Source organism: Ovis aries, chromosome 4 (genome assembly GCF_016772045.2).
Source record: "Ovis aries strain OAR_USU_Benz2616 breed Rambouillet chromosome 4, ARS-UI_Ramb_v3.0, whole genome shotgun sequence".
NCBI classification, from domain to species: domain Eukaryota; kingdom Metazoa; phylum Chordata; class Mammalia; order Artiodactyla; family Bovidae; genus Ovis; species Ovis aries.
This window is the reverse complement of record NC_056057.1, coordinates 69,550,071-69,572,672: the sequence shown is the minus strand read 5'-3', so window position 1 is coordinate 69,572,672 and position 22,602 is coordinate 69,550,071. Positions and strand designations below refer to the sequence as shown.

General features: G+C 41.9%; 1 protein-coding gene across 1 annotated transcript in view; it reads right to left on the bottom strand.

The window, feature by feature from the left end:
- JAZF1 (JAZF zinc finger 1) overlaps positions 1-17,633 on the bottom strand; it is a 331,860-nt gene extending 314,227 nt beyond the window's left edge. The window contains exon 1 of the mRNA XM_015095333.3: positions 17,485-17,633. Within this exon, the coding sequence (XP_014950819.2) occupies positions 17,485-17,599 (115 nt within the window). The 5' untranslated portion in view covers positions 17,600-17,633. The remainder of the gene's footprint in view (positions 1-17,484) is intronic.
- Positions 17,634-22,602: the final 4,969 nt, after the last annotated feature.

The window sequence follows — 22,602 nt, the reverse complement described above, 5'->3', positions numbered from 1 at the left end:
CGGTTCATGAGGTTGCAAAGAGTCGGACACAACTAAGCGACTGAACTGAATTGAACTGAATCTGGTCCTTGGAGCTAAAGGCTTCATGGTAGAAGATACATGTCTGGATATAATTGAGTGGATATCGGTTTAAGTTCCTACATCATAAATTTAGTGTTGCTGCAGAGAGGGGACCAGAAATGAAGCCTTTTGGAAGCTGAGGGTTTAGTGAGGAGAAACAGAAATACTAGAATAACAATAATGGAATGCTGTCTGTAGTACCTGTCATAGCAGATAATAATAAAAGCATTATCAGCTCATATTTACTCAATGTTTAACATGTTCCAGACCCTGTGCTAGGACTTGCCACTTACTTAACCTTCACAACAGCCCAACACAGTAGATATCACATTTCCCACTTTGCAAATGAGAAACACACACATTAGTAAGTTGCCCCAAACCAAAGAGCAGTCCAATCAGAACCTGAGGTGTCCAATACCAGTGACCACTCCCTCAGCCACCAGAAGGTGTGATGTACAGTGGGAGCACAGGGAAAGCAGGCTCCAGACTAGCAGGTCAGCCCTTTTCCATCCTCTGTGATGCTGACTCAGAATCGGGGGAAGAGAAGGAACACCAGATCCACCCTACAATGCAGTCCCAAAGCTTTTCTAAAGCTCTGTGTGCTGGCAAAGGGCACCACAGGAAGTGTTCTCAACCTTCAGATCCTTGCCAAACAGCTCAGGAACCAAAGAGAAGCACAGAACATTGGGCCACCCAAATTGAAGCCTTTGGATTAAGTTACTTTCAGAATGGAAATGGAGTCATCCCTAATCAGGAGAGTAGAGTCTCTGTTCTTCATTTAAAATCATTTAACTGCATCTAAGTATTAATTTCTCCATGTGGAATGCTTATTCCTTCCTCACTTGGGAGTCCCAACGTATGCCTCCCATGATCTCTGGGAGTAACTTCCTATTCAGTATTATTTTATAATAATAATAATATTATTATATTTAATTATTAGTACAATAATTATATTTAATTATGATTAGAATAACTATTATAGTTAATTATAAATTATATTAAATTATATTTAATTGTATGTTTAATTATTATTTAAATAATCATGTTAATTATATTACTTAAATTAATATGTTGATCATTGTGTTTAGATTAATTATATTAACCATTATATATGTTATTATTATAATATATTAAATTATTTTAGTAAGTAAATTATATTTGTTATTATTTCATTTAATTATGAATTTTATATTTATTATAGTTCTTATTAATTAAAATAATAATTATTATTTTATACAGTATTACAATCATTTTGGGCTTCCCTAGTGGCTCAGATAGTAAAGAATCTGCCAGCAGTGCAGGAGACCTGGGTTCAATCCCTGGGTTGGGAAGATCCCCTGGAGAAGGGAATGGCAACCCACTCCAGTGCTCCTACCTGGAGAATCCCATGGACAGAGAAGCCTGGAGAGCTACAGGCAAAGAGTTGGAAATGACTGAGCGAATAACACTTTTCTTTCACATGATCATTTTAGGGAAAATTTATATTCCTCTCTATACTAAATGTCAAATGCTTTTGGATATTTTCTATTTCTGATAAAAGATATCTGCAAGAATGGATCACTGTTCACTCACATCTACCCTCGTCCCCTTAGGGATGAATAAATTTCCTTTCCTACCAGCTCTGTGCCTGGCCATGTGACTTGATTTGACAGTGAAATGTTTACACTAGTATTTCCCCATACGATGAAGAAGAAAAAAACAGTAAAAAATATCTATTTTTTCATGGTACAGCTACATAAAATACTACCTTTCAGAATAAAAAAAAAAGGAACTGATGGTGAAATAATATCTTCAGGCTCATGGTCTATATAATCTCCCTCAGTAATTGTTTGTCCTTCTGTCAATATGTTTTAAGTTACTGCTGTCAAGACCATTCTCTCCTCTCTTTACCCCACGCCCCTCTTTCTGCCAACATATCCACTAAAATCTATTCAAGATTTCACAAAGCTATAGAAGAAAAATTTTTTTAAATCCATAGGTCCCCAAAGTTTGAAAACTACACCAAAGATTTTTTTTTACTGCATTATGATTACTGATAATCCTTATGTTCACTTCTACGCCAAAATAAAATAGCAAACATTAAATGAATTCTACTAGTCAAAAAACTTTTATTTCAACACAGATTGCAAAATGTAAATAGAGCTTTTAAGTTTAAACAAATAGCAAACTAGATCTGAAGAGATCTAGAGGCCAATTAGGGTTTCCTAATCTCTACAGGGTTTTGTAAGTGGAAATGGGATCCTCGAGCTATTTGGATGTTACAAAAAGCATAGAAAAACTATAATCATAATAAAGCTATACAACATTCCACACCATCTTTGCCGGCTGGGATTATTTTAACTCCTTCAGGTGACACTGGTTGACACAGGTCAGCAATGCTAAGTCCCCTGACAACTGCTCTTATCCCTCCTTCACTCTCTTTCCCCAGACACCCGGATGGCTTGTTCACCCCCTACTCCATTCAGGCCCACATGCCTCCCCCTACCTTATCTCAAACAGGCCTCTCAGCCTCTCTCTCCAGACTCACTGTATTTCTTCACAGCATCATGACTGTTTGAAATTATCTTATGTGTGTGTTTTGTCTGCTTCTCCCGTGAGCATAGACTTTAATTGTGTCATATCCATATATCTGCTACTCATAAATATGTATCAAATATAAAAATTGAGAGTTTTAGCTGCTGCTGCATGAAAATGCAAAAAAAAAAAAAAACAACAACAACAAAGCATTTACTTACTTACCAAGTCAGGTTGATCGTTGGACAAGAATCTTTCAAGACTTGGAATTCTCAGGGGAGGGAGAAGGAACATAACTAGAGACCCTCAGTAATAAAAGAGTTGCAAACCACTTTTAAATTCAATTATTGATAAGTCTCAGAAGCCTGGACCAGCTGCTTAACTGTATCAGATCCCAGCATACTCTTCAAAGGGGAAACCCAGTGGAAATATATGCTACAGGACTGAAAAAGATTTCAGTCATTGTCAGATACCATTTAGGAATTAAGTATTTTAAATGTCTTCTCCAATCAGTAAACAACTCAACTATTGCCACTCAAGCTTCTAAAACAAGGCCTATCCTGGGACTTTCCTGAGAAGCTTCCAGTATTTGCATATGTGAAATTTCAAGAACTATTATTAAAGAGATGCCATTTAACAAGAACATGGCATTTTGTTAGTGCTACAGTCATGTTCTTGGATTTCTTCATAAAAGCCCTACAAATCCCCTTTCAAATCATTCACAATAAACCATCACAAAAAGTACATTCAAAGCCATCTTTTGTTTTTCTATTGCTTACTTAGTACATGAAAAAATTATGTTTTCTGTTTACATACTTAAAATCTCTCTAGACTCCCAAACTGTCTTTTCTCCCAAAGAAAAAATTGTATTTATCAAATATGGAAGTCATTTTTCTAATCACATGATCTAACATCGCAAAAACTTAGATCCAGACAAACAATACTAAATTAAGGCTGGTATATTTTGAAACAGCAAGAATTTGTGTGTGGAATGCTTTAACAGCTCATGGGTTCCGACGACCATTCAGTATGACTTATTCAAACACAAACCAAAACTCTACCAGGGAAATCGAATTTCATCAAATATCTCAAAGTAAAAACGCTTAACAGAGAACAGAAATGTATAAGGGTATTTGAATTCATCTTCTTCCATTGTATTATGAAAACAAAGAGGACGTTAGAATCTGAGGACTGTGGCATTGGGAGCACCATCATGTATATAAGAAAATGGTACAATCCTATCAATTAACATTTACGGAGGGCTTACTGATTGCCAGGCCCCTCAAATGCATGTTTTTATTTAATCCTCATAACAGCACTCTGAGATAAATACTAATTTTCCTCATCTCACAGAAGCTGAGGTCTAGAGAAACTGAGTAATTTGGCTAAGGTCACAGAGGCAGCGGGACTGGGGTAGCACCCTGACTACCCTACAGTAATGCCTCCACACAGCTCCCCCTAGAGACAATGAAGGGAACTCACTGGAGAGCTTTCTTTTCAGAATTCTGCAGTTCCAACAGCTACCTACATGAGTGGTATCTCACTGGTTCTTGGTTGCTAAGTCGCTTCAGTCATGTCTGATTGTTTGCGACTTCAGGGACTGCGGGCCGCCAGGTTCCTCTGTCCATGGGGATTCTCCAGGCAAGAAATACTGGAATGGGTTGCCATGCCCTCCTCTAGGGGATCTTCCTGACCCAGGGATCGAACCCTTGTCTCTTATGTTTCCTGCATTGGTAGGTGGGTTCTTTACCACTAGTGCCACCTCATTACACTTTGAGATACATACTATTATTCCATTTTAAAGAAAATAAGGTACAGAGAGATTATATACATTAATACACTTTCAGCAGTAAAGATCATTTTTTTAGAATTTGGTATAAAAGAAAAATTTTTAATCACATTAAAAAAAATAGTCAACCATTTCACGCTTCCTTGCTGGAAAGAATGGTCTTCAAAGTTTACTCTGCATCACAGCATTCAAATGTACTGCATTATAAACACAGGGCCCATCATTACCATCTCCGTGCAATGCTGTAGTTTTCTTGCACAATGTTTTAAAACTCATCTATATTAGTTACAAACATTCAAAGGTTAAGTTTCACATAAAAATCTTAATTCCTAATTTCCAAAAGCAGCAGTAATAATAATAATAGAACCTGCTGACAAAGGGCCTGCACTCTAATATGGTAGCACTTGGCTGCAGGTCAGTAGCAGCTGCCTTTTTAAGTGAAGCAAGATCATGGCATCCGGTCCCATCACTTCATGGCAAAAAGATGGGGAAACAGTGGAAACAGTGGCTGACTTTATTTTAGGGGGCTCCAAAATCACTGCAGATGGTAACTGCAGCCATGAAATTAAAAGACGCTTACGCCTTGGAAGGAAAGTTATGACCAACCTAGATAGCATATTCAAAAGCAGAGACATTACTTTGTCAACAAAGGTCCGTCTTGTCAAGGCTATGGTTTTTCCAGTGGTCATGTATGGATGTGACAGTTGGACTATAAAGAAAGCTGAGAGCCAAAGAATTGATGCTTTTGAACTGTGATGTTGGAGAAGACTCTTGAAAGTCCCTCGGACTGCAAGGAGATCCAACCAGTCCATCCTAAAGGAGATCAGTCCTGGGTGATGTTAAAGCTGAAACTCCAATACTTTGGCCACCTGATGCGAACAGCTGACTCATTGGAAAAGACCCTGAGGCTGGGAAAGATTGAGGGCAGGAGGAGAAGGGGACGACAGAGGATGAGATGGCTGGATGGCATCACCAACTCAATGGACATGAGTTTGGGTAAACTCTGGGAGTTGGTGATGGACAGGGAGGCCGCGTGCTGCAGTCCACGGGGTCGCAAAGAGTTGGACACAACTGAGTGACTGAAATGAACTGAACTGAAGGGCTCTCCAGTCTGCCAGAGTTGCCCCTACTCCAAATAACACCGAACTTGGTCAGTTCACTCATATGCATCCTGAGGGCATCTGAGTTTGAGACTCTTAGGCTTTCTACTTTGAGCATGTCTGCTCTAACTACATACTTGAGTTGGTATCACGTCTTCATATTGACCTACATTAAATACCTGCCTCCAGTATAACTAAAAAGTACATCTGTTAAAAAAATTACATCTATTTGAATGAATCCCCCCCCACACACACAAATTTACAGTTCTTTAAAAGTCTGATTCCTTTCTCACACTCCCTAACCCTCACAAGGTTCATTATTTCAAAAGCCAACAGGTTCCCAACCTTGGCAACATATGAGAATCAACTTTATGAAGCTCGCACCCAGACCACCTCTGGCTGAGCTCACCAGAAGATCTAGGGGTGGAGCCCAGGCATCCTTATTTTTTCCAGGTTCATGCAAGCAATTCTGCTCCTGTCGAGCACTACTTACTTAAACACTACTGCTATACAGGTGTGACTTATAAATCAATAAGACTGATTTCCACAGGTGAGAATCACTCTCATCTCTTTATGTAACAACATGACGTAAATATTTACGATGCTATCATCTTGTCTGGAGCGCTGCAGTCCATGGGGTCACAGAGAGTCGGACACAACTGAGTGACTGAACTGAATAGTTTTCCCAGGTTTTGACAAAATATCATTTCTTTATTCTAACATCCAAAGTGAAAGGTACATATGATTTAACATCTCTTGACCAAAATTTTTGGTCTGATATTCACATACTTTTCCAGCAGACCTTTTGGGTCCCTGAAAGTGCTCAAGTGAGGCCAACATACAAATGGGAGTTTCCAGCCGTAGCAGAACACTGAAACATACTAACATAAATCACACACTATCAACCACTGTGTTGAGTTTGGTGCCAAACTCCAGACATCTCGGGTCAAAAACATTCTATCAAAAGACCTATTTGATAAAGATCTAAAATCTAAACTAGCTATAGACTCCATGGGGCCATGAAACACCTGTGTGACACCTGCTGGCAGTCCTGAAGAGTCTCAGTCTATAGACACACCGGCCTGTCAGACACCCCAATAAGAGATGAGGTCAGCACAGTCAGAGGGCTAGAAAAGTTCATCTGCAACTTCAGAGGTGATGATTTTCCATAATATATATTTTTGCTTGATACCAGAGGGAACATGGGCATAATTTATGCTTATTACCAAGATATTCAATTTGCTTAACAGTAAGCTGTACAAATATGTCTCTCCAGATTCCCCTGCTTTTTGCCATTTCTTAAATAATTATGGCATGTATTGAGAATCAGGCAGTTAAAATAGCATTCGAGAAACTTTCACTGAGTTAGGCAAGAAAAGAGAGTCTTCCATTTTTAAGCTCAGATATGCTCCTGCATCAGTCATCTGAGGTCTAGTGTCACAGTAACGTGACCTATAGTGTGCCCTCTCTGTAAATGCCACCAGCGAAATGTCCAGCAGGGAGGGCTGGAAACACATGCCAAGATGCCAGGCTCTTTATTCACAATGTTCATACAGCCAGGTCCAGTTAGGTATGATTGGTCCAAACAAACTTTTAAAATAATTCACATGAACATAATGACAGTATTTTAATTTTGAAAATCTAAAGTAAAAGAGATGTTTATAAGTGTTAATAGTGTTAAATGGTGTTTGAAAAGAGTCTTCTACTCCCAGATAAAAAGTATCAGTAAAGGAGAGAAAACTGGTTAGTATCTTTAGACAATTCAGTAATTATAATCATTTTAGAACTGCCAAGTTATTGTTTTCATTATTGTTACTGGGATGCTCATGGATCTTCCTAACATTTTCTTAGAAGCCTCAAAACATTTCTGTTTCTACCAAAAGTAGTATCTCCCCAGCCAACCAAACAGCTCCCTTTGGAAATGCAGCCATTCTGAATGTTAAGACACTTAGGTATACAAAAGCCTTCTATTAAAATGCAAATATTTTATAAAAAGTCAGTTTATAAAGAGCAAGTACTAAGGGATATGCAGACACCAGAGAGCAAAGCTTGCCCCTCCCTCCCCTGAGCATTTTACTGGCTGTGTATATTGCCTGCTGGGTCATTTGGTCTCTGTCTTGGTCTGTGTCTTGCATCAAATGGGACTAATACTTAACTTCTAGACAATGCACATAAAGCAACTAACCAGTGACTCACTCATGGGGTGCTTAATTCTAGTAGATATTGTTACTACTTTATGCAAATAAGATTGTCAGAACTGTCCAAGTGGATTCAGGATTCAAAATCCAGTTCTGTCCAGCTTCACAGTCCCAGCTTCCCCCACAACCCCTTCTACCCCACCCCCGCCTCCTTTATACTAAACCTCTCAGGCAAAGATGTGGGAGGGATGCAAGATATACTTTCGTCCTAGCATTGTTTTAGCCCTAGAATGTTCTAGGCAACCAGATATTGTAGGTAAAGCAAACAATGATACAACTAAACTTCACAATATCCTCAACCTGGAAAAAGACTAACCAAGTTCAATATCCAAGTGTAGAAATAAAGAAATGGATTTTCTCTTCCAATTTCCATAATATAAATTATCCTAGACTAATCGCATAACTGGTGTTTGTGTCGTAAACATATACACATGAACAAATAAACATGTAAGTCCTCACAAATGCACCCCTCCAGAGGTGACAGTCTTCAAAAATGTTTTTCACCGCCAAAGTTACCTGCGAAACTAATTTTTTCTATAGTGCGTGAGGCAAAGTACATGGGCGGTTATCATCAAGTATGGTGCACATAATTCTGTACGCTCACTGTAGCGACATGAGCCCATACTACACCACAAAGAAAAAAGGACCAATTATAAAGATGCTATTGTTTATTTTTTAATCTTATCAAAATAAGCATTCTAGTCATATTTCACCAGTTAAGGTAATCAACTAATAAGGTACTATATTTAATTTCCAATTAGAAGGCAGCACTTCTGGGAAGAAATGTCTAATTCATAGCTTGCTACGACAGTGAATTAGATATTCTATGAAAATTGTTTAGAACAGTAATGATTCTCTATCTGGTACCAAGAAACATATCCAAGTTTTATGGGGTCTGCAGATTTAGACTCTGTTTATGAAAAAAAAATGCAACATCACAAATATAAAATGCTTAGAAAAGTGATTATTTGGATTAAAAAGTTACAACAAAACCCCAAATTTTAAAGCTGACCTTACCAATACATCACAAAACCAAGATCCAGAAAAAGAATCCACTATGTGAATCTGAAACACTGCTGTAAATACTTCTTTGGGGCTGCACACTCTGATTACTTCTCATATGACAATGATTCATATTAATATCATTTCTGTAAAGCACAAACCACAAACATGGGTGATCAAAATGTATTTTTAATTATTGATAATTCAGAAAACTTACTTTCAGCCTCATAGGTCCGTTTTAATGCCATATAAATTTTTAGGATTGTTGTCAAATTTGTAAACACCTATTTCTTTCACATGTGAGCCGTAAGAGTTCAGGGCATTCCACATCTTCTAGTGCATTGTCTAAGTTTAAATATTTTTTGTTTTGATAACAGTAATGTTTGTTGTCACTGGTGTGTGTGTGTGTGTGTATGAGTGTGTGTATTCAATTGAAGAAGAAACAAACACAGAATTCTCATTAAAAAACATGGCGCAGTTATGAATGTGTATTTCCATTATTGGGTATATTCTTAACAGAAAGAACTTCCTTATCAAATATACTTAAATAAGAACTGAATCTTTTACTTTCAGTTTTATACATCTAATAAGTAGAAGAATTTTCCAGACTCACTTCTAGCTCCAAACCATATTCAAACCATGTTTCCACCAGCAGATGTCATGGTATAGACTCACGCTGCAATACTAACTCACCCCTACCAATGTGGACAGACCCCAGGTGAGCTGGAACACTGGATGCCATTGCTGGGTAGTGAGTCTTACCTTAGGATGGCTAGGAGTAACTTAACTAAAGAAAACTGTGAGCTGAATAAATACATTCCACTCAACCAAAACAAGTGTCTGCAATTTAAATCTTCTTTAGCTGTATCTCAGAAACACTCTAAACTCCAATGTCACCAAAGCCAAGAAGAAATGTCATAGAAGGGAAGTCAGAGTGGAAAAGGGTAAGCTACCTACAATTAAAATTTTATGCCTTACAAAATTTACAAATTATGATGCTATCCATGAATGCATGCCTGTGAACACTGGTATAGGGTCCCTCCAGGCCCCTGGAAAGGTCTAGGTGGGCCCAAGCAATGAATGCAGAAATGGTAAAACATGTATTGTACAAATGAGGGGCCCTGGTGCTTGCAATTCATGAGCTTCACAATGAATCAGTCTCTGTGGTCCCCATTATCATTCATCATTTATCTCAGTCTGTACATGTCTGATCTCTCCAAATAAATTTCAATTCATCAGAAACAGGAAGTACAGTCTTAAGTACTATAGACAGAAAATAATCAAAAATGTGGTAATCCTATCCACAGTGATCTAGAGAATGAATATATTATATACACATATAAACACACATATGTATATATGTACACATATGTGCAGTGTATATACACATACATGTAAAAACACATGTATCATTTATATATGCATTTGTATAATGTTTTATATATACAGCATTTATCTATACATTATGTATATATGTTAATTATATATATGCATAATATAAAAGAAAGAGTGAGTCTTTTCAAGTTAACATGGTATCCAGATCTTGTCCTCTCAAGGAAGTTTGGCTCAGAAGAAAGTCACCATTAGAGCCTGGCAAACAAAGAACAGGGCTTCCCTGAGGAGGCCGATGGGTGAGCCAGGCCATCAAGAGACTTTCAATGCTCTCTGGTCCTGGACAGCAAGTCTGTAGTTACTGACCCAAAAGAGGCACTTCGACTCCTGCCAAAGTGAAAAGAAAGTTACTGGGAAGACTTCATTCTTAAAGAGAATATATCCATTAATCTGTTCTGTGCTTGCAGCCGGATTTAAAAAAAAAAAAAACAGGTGAAAACTACTGCAAGATTATAGTGCTTAGTGCAAGAGGAAAACATAATTTTCTTTCAACTGATTTAGCATATTAAAGGAAAGTCTTTTTAAAAACAAACTAACTTCTGACATTTGCAGTTTGATTCTCAATTTCTAAATAAAACAATGTTTGCTATTCCACACTTTAGCCAGATCAATATGGCTAACAGAACAAATCTATTACCCTGTCATGAAACGAAATGTATTATCTGCAATCCAGCAAGTATTTCTTCAGTAGTACCCAGGCCACGTCTGCACTCTTAAGATCTGAGGGCAAGGGTAAGGATGTGGTGGGAAGAGAAATTTAAGGACATGTAGCCTCAGAGAAGGCAACGGCAATTCACTCCAGTACCCTTGCCTGGCAAATCCCATGGACGGAGGAGCCTGGTGGGCTGCAGTCCATGGGGTCGCAAAGAGTCGGACAAAACTGAGCAACTTCAATTTCACTTTTCACTTTCATGCATTGGAGAAGGAAATGGCAACCCACTCCAGTGTTCTTGCCTGGAGAATCCCAGGAACGGAGGAGCCTGGTGGGCTGCCGTCTATGGGGTCACACAGAGTCGGACACGACTGAAGCGACTTAGCAGCAGCAGCAGAAGCAGCCTGCCAGGCTCCTCTGTCCATGGAATTCTCCAGGCAAAAATACTGCAGTGGGTTGCCATTTCCTTCCCCAGGGGATCTTTCCAACCCAGGGATAGAACCCGGGTGTCCTGATTCTGAGCCACCAGAGAAGCCCAGGATATGGTTCTTGTCTTTAAGAAAAAACTAGAAGAAAGGGAGGATTTTTAAGGGCTTCAACAGCATTATGTCCTGTCTCTGGGACCTGAATCTCAAGGCTTTTGGCTTCCAGACAGTCCTAGGAAAGCCCCTCTCAAGTGTCACCAGCCTTCTCCAGTCTGGAAGCTTCTTCCCTGTCATCAACGAAAGAATCAGTTTTTCTGAAAACAGCTGTCAGTTTGCTCTTCTAGAATTGTCAGGGTGGCAGATGTCACCAAAATGTATGCCCTGTAAAGGAAACTAGTTTCCAAAGAATATGGGAGCTTCTATAGAGTTAGTAGGTGGTAAGCAGAGTTTTCCTGTCTGTACATTTCAGTCACATATCAGAAAAGGGACACTAAAAGAAACAATCAGAAGCTTGTGAAACTTACAAGTCATTATGTTCCCTAGCAATGTTTTTATAAAAGGTGGTTTGACTGTTTTCAGGAGACAAGTGGGCAAATGGAAAAGCCACTGAAGACAGTGCTTTGGAGAATTCCAGGAAGCATTACAGTGAGGGGTCCCCCACTGTGTGGTCTGTGCACATGGGTGTGTGCACCCACTTGTACACACACAAGCACTTAAAACTTCCCCCAACTATCTACCTGGGACCTTCTGGTGAACCATAGGAGGGAATAACAGGGCATCTTGCCACCAAGCTACAGGGTGCAGGCAAAGAGCAGGGCAGGCAGTGACAAGCCTTTCATTCATTCATTCAGTCATTCCTTCTCCCCACAGGAAAGGCCCTCGTGGGAACGTGCCCACAGGCCCAGGCACAGTGCCTCTTTCTAGTCTTGAATTTTTTTCAAATAAGTGCAGGCCACAAGGAAAGGCCACGTTAGAAGCCGCTGGCCTTGACACCACTTCCCAGTCCACAGCGGCAACTTTTGCCAGCATCTAAAGTACCTCTGGCCACTCAGAAGCACAAATGGCCACAGGCCGCAACCCCAATGCTGGACTGCGGAAGGATATCCCATTTCCCATTCTCAATCTGTCCTAGGGTGAGTCTAGTGATTTTACATAGTTGTAGGCAGACACAACCCACATCCTACTAAACTCTTAATGCACACCTTCATAGAATTCCAACATACTTATTTGGCAAACACACAAAATGGCAAGAAACTGGGTGACGTATATAATTGAATACTACTTAAGAAAATGAGTACTTTACACAAATTAGCTCATGTAATCCTCATCAGCTACTCCCTGGGGTAGATGCTGTTACTACCTTCATTAGACAGCCGAGGAAACTGAAGCTCATTGTGGTAAAGTCATTTGTTCACAGCCAAATGGCTGATAAGTGGCAGAGGACCATATTCAAAACCAAGCAAGCTGGGTTCACTATGGGGCCCTCATATAATCTTCATCTCAAGGTTTCAGAGTTACTTTCTAAAGGAGGAAATAAGCCACTTTGGTCTGGAGGGGCAGTAGGGCCAGTATGGTCTAGTTCTTCACCTGTTTGGCAGCTTGGCACAAGGCCAGCTCTGCATACCTGTCTGAAATTCAGATTTCTGCTCATATTTACCAGTCATGGAAATTTAGGCAAATTAAGTAATTTTTATATGTCTCAGTTTGCTCACCTATAAAACAGGGATAAGGGCTTGCTGCCTATCATACACTGATCTATTTAATATACAACAGTGCTGCTTTAAGAGAATGCAAATTGTTACCAAACTGTCCTAGGAGTCAAATTCTATATTGTTGATAATAACTACCTTATTTTTCTCTATAGAGATTTTGATATTTATTAATCAGATGGTCTATGAATCTATCCTGTGAAATGAAGCAGCATGGATTTATTAGCCAGGTTTTGGAGATGAGGAAACAAGTAGAAACTCACAACAAGAAACCTGCTGACATTCAGGTCACCAAGATATCCACCAAGTCATAGCTACAGCAAGCCACTATTAGTCAATGATACTCCCATCTCCTTATGGAGCCCCAACAGGAAAATCCCAATCAACAATGGCAAAGCTGAAGTCCCTAACATCTGGAGAAGGTTCTAAATAACCTGCTAGTTTAGTACTATCTCAAGAGTAACTGAATCCAGTAAAATCCGTGTTTCAGTTTAAGGTGTGCAGGCTACCTGGGGCCTTTGCACTCTCTGTTCCCTCTGCCTGGACATCAGTGGTCCTTGGTTGGCCTCATGGCTAACTTCTTCACTTCTGTGAAGATTTTGAATCACCTATCAGCTTCACAGTAAGGCCTATCCTGACCAGCCAATTAAAAATTCCAACATTTCATATCCCAACCCACTTTAGCCTGCTGTAACAGGACTCTTTCCATACCACTAACCAGGATACTACATAATTCACATTTTATGCTGTCTATCTCCTACCACTAGGACACAAATTCCCCAAAGGTTGGGAAATTTGTTCACCAAAATATACCAAGCGCCTAGAACTATACCTATTACAAATTAGGTGCTTGATATATGTTAATACATAAATTAAAAATGCAGAGGTACTTTTACAAATGTACCAAATAATCACATCTAGTAAGAATGATTTCTTTCTGAGACACTCCACAGCACTGGGGCACTGGGATGCACAGACCAAGCGAAGTCCCATGAGTCTGTGACAAGACCTTCAATGCTAAATTTAGTGCTCTTGGTGTTTCTATGATTTCTAGTTACCAACTCATCTTCACCTACCTAGGATGTGCATGTCAAGAGTGTTTCTACAAACTCAAGTATCTACTTACAGTAAGAAGCAAACAAATCTTGATCAGTTTTTTCCATCTCCAGGAAACAGAGCCAAGGTATGAATGAATTAATAGCGAAGCTGACATAGAAACACTTCATTGTTGCAGGGCTATGTAATTTCTAGGCAATTTAAGTTGGTAGGAGGGTTTTAGTTGGAGTACTCAGATTGTACATGGAGACAGGTGCTCCAGGACTAGAGCAGCAATGAAACACAAGGAAGACAACAGGACCTCAGGTGAGGCATTCCCCTAGGAGAAAGGAGGAGTGCTAAAACAGAGGAAGGGGGAATCACACTTTCTTCAGCTCTACAGCCCCAAATCCTTGCTAATGGGTGTGTGCAACTGGTTAACAAAAAGAGTTGAGTGTTTATCTGTAACAGCTACTTTCAACTTATGCACTTAATCTGAACTAAACAATACAGTTATTATGAAAACTATGGGCCTTGTACACCAAAGGCCTTGAAAACTCTCTCATGCAAGAAATATGCCATGTTCCCATCCATAAACCTTCATCTCATTACTGCTTAAGGATTCTGACTAGTGGTTAAATGGCAGTAACTCAGAAAGGTCCTCAAGACGAACCTGCCATTAGCACACCTTTAATGCTCCTGTGATTTCTAAATAACATGCTTCTTTAAAAAATTACAGGTAATATTATATCTTTTGATAATCTTTTCATGCATCTTTTTACTGTGGCCACTTGATGACAAGAATATAGAACTGGTAAATCAGTCATTAAAAATAACAATCTCTCTCCAAAATATATAGACAACCACAAACAATAAATTCCACTTAAAAATACCTGTAGTATAGAACTTTCACTAAATGCTTTGTCTGATGTATTTTCACTCATGTCTCTTCATTGGAAGTGTATTTATATGATACTGCCTACTAAAACCAGATTGTTTTTATTCTTCTTGAAATCAGTTCTCACTTCTTTTTGCATATGGGGCTGTCTTTCAAAGTGAGGGGCTTCTCCTCACTTTAAGGCACCGAATAGTTTCAGCTGGTTTCTTCACCCAGGGAATTTTAAGTGTCTGTTTAACATTTACTTTCCATAAAGTTTTCTGGTTTCAAACTAGTTTCAAAGTAGAGTAATTGTCAGTAGTGCCCCAAAATTCACTTAAGCTATTGTTGTACATTTAACTGTTCAATATTTTCACAAAAGAAAAATACTAGCCCTTTGGAAGTGACCATCACTTAAAATTTAAATTTATAAAATTTATAGAATCTTAAAACCCTCTTAAAAATGTTTGCACAACACTAAAGACAATCTCTGCAAACTTAACTGGTGATTCACCAAGAGTTAGTTTCAAAATTTTCTGATTACAAACTTAAACCCTCAAATAGTTAACTGTCTTTAACACATTTTAATAAATATAATTTATATTTCCTTTTAACTAGCTAGTCCAAGCAGGCAGGCAATGTGGAGAAATTATTACTTACATTATAGTTTATTCTAAAATAAAACTGCTAGTGAGTGAATGAGATATGCATTGACATCCCTCCCTGTTAGGAAATGTTATTTACATATTTATATTATATATATGTATATATTTACATATTTATATTATATATATGTATATATATAAAACTTTCTATTTATCATTGTAAGTAAGAGAAGCGACTTGAACTAATAAAACTTTCACTGTAACTTTGTATTATGGGACTTTAAGTATTATTTTAAACTACTCATCATGAAAAATCTGATTTATTCCTTAAGCACCTTGAGTTATGCCTATTCAATCATGATGATGAATCAGCAAATATGCTACTCCATTAAACTCCTGCTTTTAAGACTACCAAAACTTGCCTAGCTTTTCTGTCACACCTTTATCAGAGGAGATAGCGAAAGCTATTACACGGATGTTTTAGAACTTTGTAAGTTTCAAAACCTGGACAATTACCCATCCAGATTATCTTCTGAAAGACGTTCTACAGACATTTTCTATGAGTATTTCCCATTCTGGACGTCCCATCATATACCCATTCTCAAGCAGCATTCAACGCTTATAAAGCACGCACTGTGTGCACAGAAAGCATTATACTCGGAAAAGGCGCGTAAGGCTCGGCCTCATTTTATTCGTGTATAAATAGACAGCAGTAGTGATTTATTCTCTCAACTTTGTAGAAACGTGAGCAGCATCGACATGGATGAATCCACAGCATTCACTGGGAAATGATTTTCTGGGGGCAATTCACAGATTCTCTGGATTAAACAGCCCCGTTAGGGAACCACGCGGTCCCTTCACCATCCAGCCCACATAGAACAACTCGTGGGCGCCGGCCACACCTTCCGCAGGTGGATGGATCGGCCAAGCCACACGAACCCGACTCATCTCTCCTCGGAGGGGCTCCGGATAGGAGCGTGTAAATGTGTGCAAGCTCTTGTGCGAATTAAGGACTTGTTGAAAGGCCTTGGGGTCTTGGGAAGGAAGAGAAAGTCGCAGCCCCGCAGGGCGCCCCCTCCCCCGCGGCCACGAAGTCCCCTGCGCCCCGGGCGCTGCGCAGGCCGCCGCTGCAGATCCTCTGCGCAGCCGACGCACCTCGGGCCTAGCACCATTTGAAAGGCAAATCTCAGAGCCGAGGCGCATTTAAATGCCCGACCCCGGGTCCCCGGGGAATGGCTCTCCTGCAGACGCAGCCGCAGGGGCCTCCGGGGCGGCGCGGCCCTGGGCACTGGGCGCGGCCCGCGGGCGCACCCGGGACCTCTGCCCGCAGCACCCGGGCATCCGCGTCAGGCCCGGGCACAAGCGGGCGCCCCCAGGCCAGAGAGCCCTGCTGCCGCCTTGGAGAGGGAGAGCGCCGGTCCTCCGCCCGCGGCCTCGGCTCCGGGCCCCCTCCCGGCGCACCACACCTAGCAACCGGCGCTGACAGGACGCAGTGGCGGCGGCGGCGGGAGGAGGAAGCGGAATGGCTGCCGCGGTGGAGCCACCCCCGCCCCCCCCCGCTCCCACCTCCCAGCGGCTGCAGCCGCCGCCGAGCCCTGACAGCTCGAGCCCGGGCGGAAGCGGCGGGCGGCGTGCAGCTCCCGCCCCCCGCCGCCTCTGGCCGCTCCGACCACCGGGGCCAACTAACTCCGCGCCCCTGCCCAGCGCCGGCCGGCCGGCCGCCCAGCCGGCCCCACCGCGCCCTCCGCCCGGCGCCCCCTCCCCCGGCGCCCGGCCCCGCCGCCGCATCTCCCCGCCGCCGAGTCCCTCCTCCCGCCGCCCCCGCCGCAGCGCAGCCCCACTCCCAAACACTTCACCGCCGGCGCGCACGCCCCGCGGAATCCCCCAGCCCGCCCGCCGCACCTCGGGGCTCCCGCCCCCTCCCCCACCCTGCTCCCCGCACCACCACCCCCCCCGGGCACCTCGCGCCTCCGCATCCCGCCACCCCCAAGCCCTGGGCTCGAACACACCCTCCCCGCCCCGCCGCCGCCTTCCTCGCTCCTAACCAGCCCTGGCCATTCTGGGGTTCTCGCCCGGGCAGGAGTTTCCGCACGCCGGGCACCCCCGCCCACCCCCGGGCCATTTACCGATGTGGTTGTCCTCGATGTGCTCGATGAGGTCGGCCAGGGTGGGGAAGTGGAGTCCGCAGCCCCCGAACCGGCAGGTATTGGAGAAGAAGGAGGCGGCGGCGATGCCTGTCATGGTGCTACATCGAGAGCCCCCCTGGTGTCGGCTCAGCGAGCGCCGGGCAGGCGGGCGGAGGGAGGGAGGGAGGCAGGGTGGGGTGAGGAGAGGAGGGGCTGGGGGAGGGGGAGAGAGGCGGGGTGAGGGGAGCGGAGAGGACGGGACAGAGGGAGAGGGGGCGAGAGCGATGGAAGGATTGCGAGGAGAGACCGGGAGGCAGAGGGGAGGCGGCGGCGGCGTTGGGAGCGGCGGGGGGAGGGTGGGGGTGGGGGTGAAGCCGCCGCAGCTGGGAGGAGGGACCAGGGCGCGCGGCAACAGCTGTGCGGCCCCAACCTCCGCCCCTGGACTGAGGCCTCACCTGGGAGCGCCTGCCACCAACTTTATCTCACTCGGCCTGCCCTTCACAGTTGGTTAATACATGCAATCAGTTTGGAGCCTCCTTGGTTATGTATATTACATTCCTGGTATATATACATCCATTAATTACACTTACATCCCTTCAATGAGAACTTAGGGAGTTACCCGGGCCCCTGTCGGGGACATTTGTTTGCACCTGGCCACCTGCTAGGTTTGATACTGACATTCACAAAGGATCCAGGAAAGGTAATTGTGTGCACCTTACTCTTTAAACCTTAAACAAAAAAAAAAAAAAAAAAAAAAGCCTATTTTCTCTGGAGGATTGTACTAATTGATTTTAATGAAGTTTCCCTCTAGGCCAGAAGAAAATCTTAGCTTTATTTAAATTTCAAAATAGAGTGCTTGATTGTCAAGTGCATTTGCCTGTGTTTTACAAGTGTACCACGTGTGTAATATTCCCTGCTCCTTTTGGGAAAACAAAAACTAAAATAATTTCATTTCCCCAAATTACAATACCCCACTGCCCCAACTCAGATCTGCAAATTAACCCATGTGGCTTCCTGGGAGCAAAACTATCATAGCAGAAAGGATACCAAACTGGTTAAGGCTAAAAGGAGTAGAAAGAGAATCAAGGGACATATTTTCACCTAAAAGAGAAGAGATTCTCCCAGTCAGTGTAGATTACACCATTCTGTGAGTATTTAAACCATAAGGTGGACCACTTAAGCACTTAAAGTTGGATCAGGTAGCTTATCTGAAACCTCATTTTGCTAATAGTCAATTACCTCCTTGTCCCCACAATTTTACTGATATTTTTACTTTTAAATATGTTTTCTGATAGCACTTTTACAGGTGCCTATATATTATCAGCAGTTTATGATCTCACAGTGCATTTTTTCATTATGGAAGTAAACTGAATTTAGCATTTTTCTTTAAGACAAATTTCACTTATCCTCTGGTGCAGATACACAGAGAAATAGTATTCCTCTCTCCATAAAATAAACTATATTCATTTCTAATGTATTTTCTAGTAGGATTCTTGGTTTTTTTCATTTGAGAATTTAGAAGAAAGGCTCCACAAAATGTTTTACAATCTGAGAGTCACAGTGATTGAGAGTGATGAGTGCCCTCACCCGTGGCATTTCCTCTTTTCTGGCCCCTCTCTTCTTGTCTGCCAGCTCACAGGGTAACAAACTTTTGTTGAGATGAGAGTTGGGTTGAATGAGGTTGGGGCAGTTATGTGGTTAAAGTTCAGTTTGGTGCCAAGAATGATTTCCTGGGCCCGCTTGGGGGTGGAGACAGGGCCCGGGTGGGCCTGATAATGAGCCAGGGACCCAGTTGGCGGGAGACTGGAGCGAGGGCCAGACAAGGGTCTAAAGAGCAGAATTAGAATTTTGGCAGCTGCGCAGTGCATTCAGCTGCCCAATCTGGGAAGGCTTTTAGCTACAGCAGGCAGAATACACACCACACCAAGTACCACCAACAGGGCAATGCAATGCAAATCCTTCAGCCAAAGCGATGCCAAAACAGCTTCCCTCTAGAGATGAGTGTTTGGTACCTCCACCATGAGGCAGCATTTAGGAAGCACTGAGAGCTTTAGAGAAGTAGCATTTCTGTCCTCTGGAGGGAAAACTGTCCATGTGGAATTATGAACTTTAGAGAGAGTGTGGAGAGGCACAGAGGTAGTTCAGACAAGGGATCTCACAGCCGGAAAGTGCCAGAAATATGCAGGTAAAAGATGAAGGAAGGAGACTGGGTTTCATGAATGTTTAAGTCTATACTGTTCCAGTATTCCTAAAATAAAAACGTCATATGCGAAATTTAATAAATAGTTTTTAAAATGGAACAAGCCAAAATAACCTGTAAAATGAATAAAAATGTTAATTTTTAAGATTAGAATTTTTTCTTTATCTATGGCAATCATTAATATTTTGTAAGGACTCAGTTTATTTTGCATAAAATAACCTACCCTAATTCTTCATGTATGAATTGAAGCTCTGCTTATATGACATACTGCCCATTGCATTTTTTTAAAATCTGCCCACTCTAGGCATTTCTGGCCTTCCTTTAGATACATAATCATAGTCTTTTAGATCTGGAAGATGCTCTGGCCAGCAGACTCACTGATTTTGTAGATGTGATAAACTGAGGTCAGAGGCATAGAGTGAATTCTTTCCAAGTACACACAGCCAACTTTCCTCTCTGTGTTCTTAATGCATTCAGTTAAGGCATCAATAAAAAACTGAAAGACAAAGATATAGTAATACAGACACACTTTTTGAAAAATGCCTTACAATGTCATACTCACCCTTATGTATTAGTTTGGCCAAAAAGTTCATTCAGTTAATGATTACATTAACTGAAATCATTAACTTGGTGAAAATGAACACTGCATCTTTTATTTTTACTGAAAAACAACAGACTTCTTGGCTAATCCAGTATTAGGATTTATAGAAATGTTTGTTTCAAGGGTGTCCTTTCGTATAAAGTCAGCCTAAAGGTATAAGAATATATAGAACAAACATTTCAATCTGTTGGGTCCCAGAGAAGATGATGGTTGATACTTACAAAAAATATTTGTTCACCTGATTTGAATAGTGAAGGTAGTCAAATGAAAGGGACAGTAAGAGAACTGAGGAGGCAGAAAGAGATGATGGTGATTGCAGACTAGAAGTGCTCTCTGGCTTAAGATCCCTTTCTTGGAAACCATTTGCCTCTCCCCAGATCTCTGTGCCTTTTGAAGTGAAGTGAAGTCGCTCAGTCGTGTCTGACTCTTTGCGACCCGTGGACTGTAGCCCACCAAGCTCCTCCGTCCATGGGATTCTCCAGGCAAGAATACTGGAGTGGGTTGCCATTTCCTTCTCCAAGGAAATGAAGTGAAGGCCCACACAAAATGCAGGCATATAGTAGCCCCATAGCGTGTTGCTTAGCATTACAAATGCTTTGGGATCCAGTTCAGTTCAGTTCAGTTCAGTTCAGTCGCTCAGTCGTGTCCAACTCTTTGCGACTCCATGAATCGCAGCACGCCAGGCCTCCCTGTCCATCACCATCTCCCAGAGTTCACTCAGACTCACATCCATTGAGTCCCTGATGCCATCCAGCTATCTCATCCTCCGTCATCCCCTTCTCCTCCTGCCCCCAATCCCTCCCAGCATCAGAGTCTTTTCCAATGAGCCAACTCTTCGCATGAGGTGACCAAAGTACTGGAGTTTCAGCTTTAGCATCAGTCCTTCCAAAGAAATCCTAAAGCTGATCTCCTTCAGAATGGACTGGTTGGATCTCCTTGCAGTCCAAGGGATTCTCAAGAGTCTTCTCCAACACCATAGTTCAAAAGCATCAATTCTTCAGTGCTCAGCCTTCTTCACAGTCCAACTCACATCCATACATGACCACAGGAAAAACCATAGCCTTGAATGGATGGACCTTAGTCGGCAAAGCAATGTCTCTGCTTTTGAATATACTATCTAGGTTGGTCATAACTTTTCTTCCAAGGAGTAAGCGTCTTTTAATTTCATGGCTGCAGTCACCATCTGCAGTGATTTTGGAGCCACAAAAAATAAAGTCTGACACTGTTTCCACTGTTTCCCCATCTATTTGCCATGAAGTGATGGGACCGAATGCCATGATCTTCGTTTTCTGAATGTTGAGCTTTAAGCCAGCTTTTTCGCTTTCCTCTTTCACTTTCATCAAGAGGCTTTTCAGCTCCTCTTCACTTTCTGCCATAAGGGTGGTGTCATCTGCATATGTGAGGTTATTGATATTTCTCCCAGCAATCTTGATTCCAGCTTGTGTTTCTTCCAGTCCAGCGTTTCTCATGGTGTACTCTGCATATAAGTTAAATAAGCAGGGTGACAATATACAGCCTTGACGTACTCCTTTTCCTATTTGGAACCAGTCTGTTGTTCCATGTCCAGTTCTAACTGTTGCTTCCTGACCTGCATAGAGATTTCTCAAGAGGCAGGTTAGGTGGTCTGGTATTCCCATCTCTTTCAGAATTTTCCACAGTTTATTGTGGATACAGTAGCAATCACCAAAATCCAGCATGGCCATTGCCCACAGGATGGGGGCAGCTGCCAAGAAGGTGTGAATCTATTGGTCTAACGGAGCCAGCCAAAGCCACCAAAGGATTAGGTTAATTTAGGGATACACTGATCATCAAAAGCGTGCACTTTCTGTGTCCTGCATGGACATCTGTTAGCACTACAAGAGTATGTCTATGAGCATTAGATCCTATTAACTCTCCATACTGCCTTCAGCTCTTAAGTTTTCTGGGTCATTCTTCAAAGTTCCCCTTAAGGAGCTTTTCAGGTTTACTGGACATAAACCAGCCCATAAGGCCTTGAGACACTCCCATTACTGCCAGCACTATGTAGACTGAGTAGATCATGAACCCAGATAGGTCTTCTTCAGCTCATGCCAGTTTGACCACTTCTAAGAATGAATGATGCTCTCTAAAGACTCAGGCTTCCAGTTCTGCCAACAACCACCTTTGCCTCAACAGGATGTTTTATTGAGGTTCCCACCTTCTTCCAGGGAGGACAATGTCTATTCCAGGTTTTCTTGTTTAATATGCATGCAACCAAGTTTTCAAGTTCTCAGCTCAGAAATGAATCAGTTTTATCTGCTTTTTTGGTGATTAATTATCATTTTAGCCCCTAGTCTCA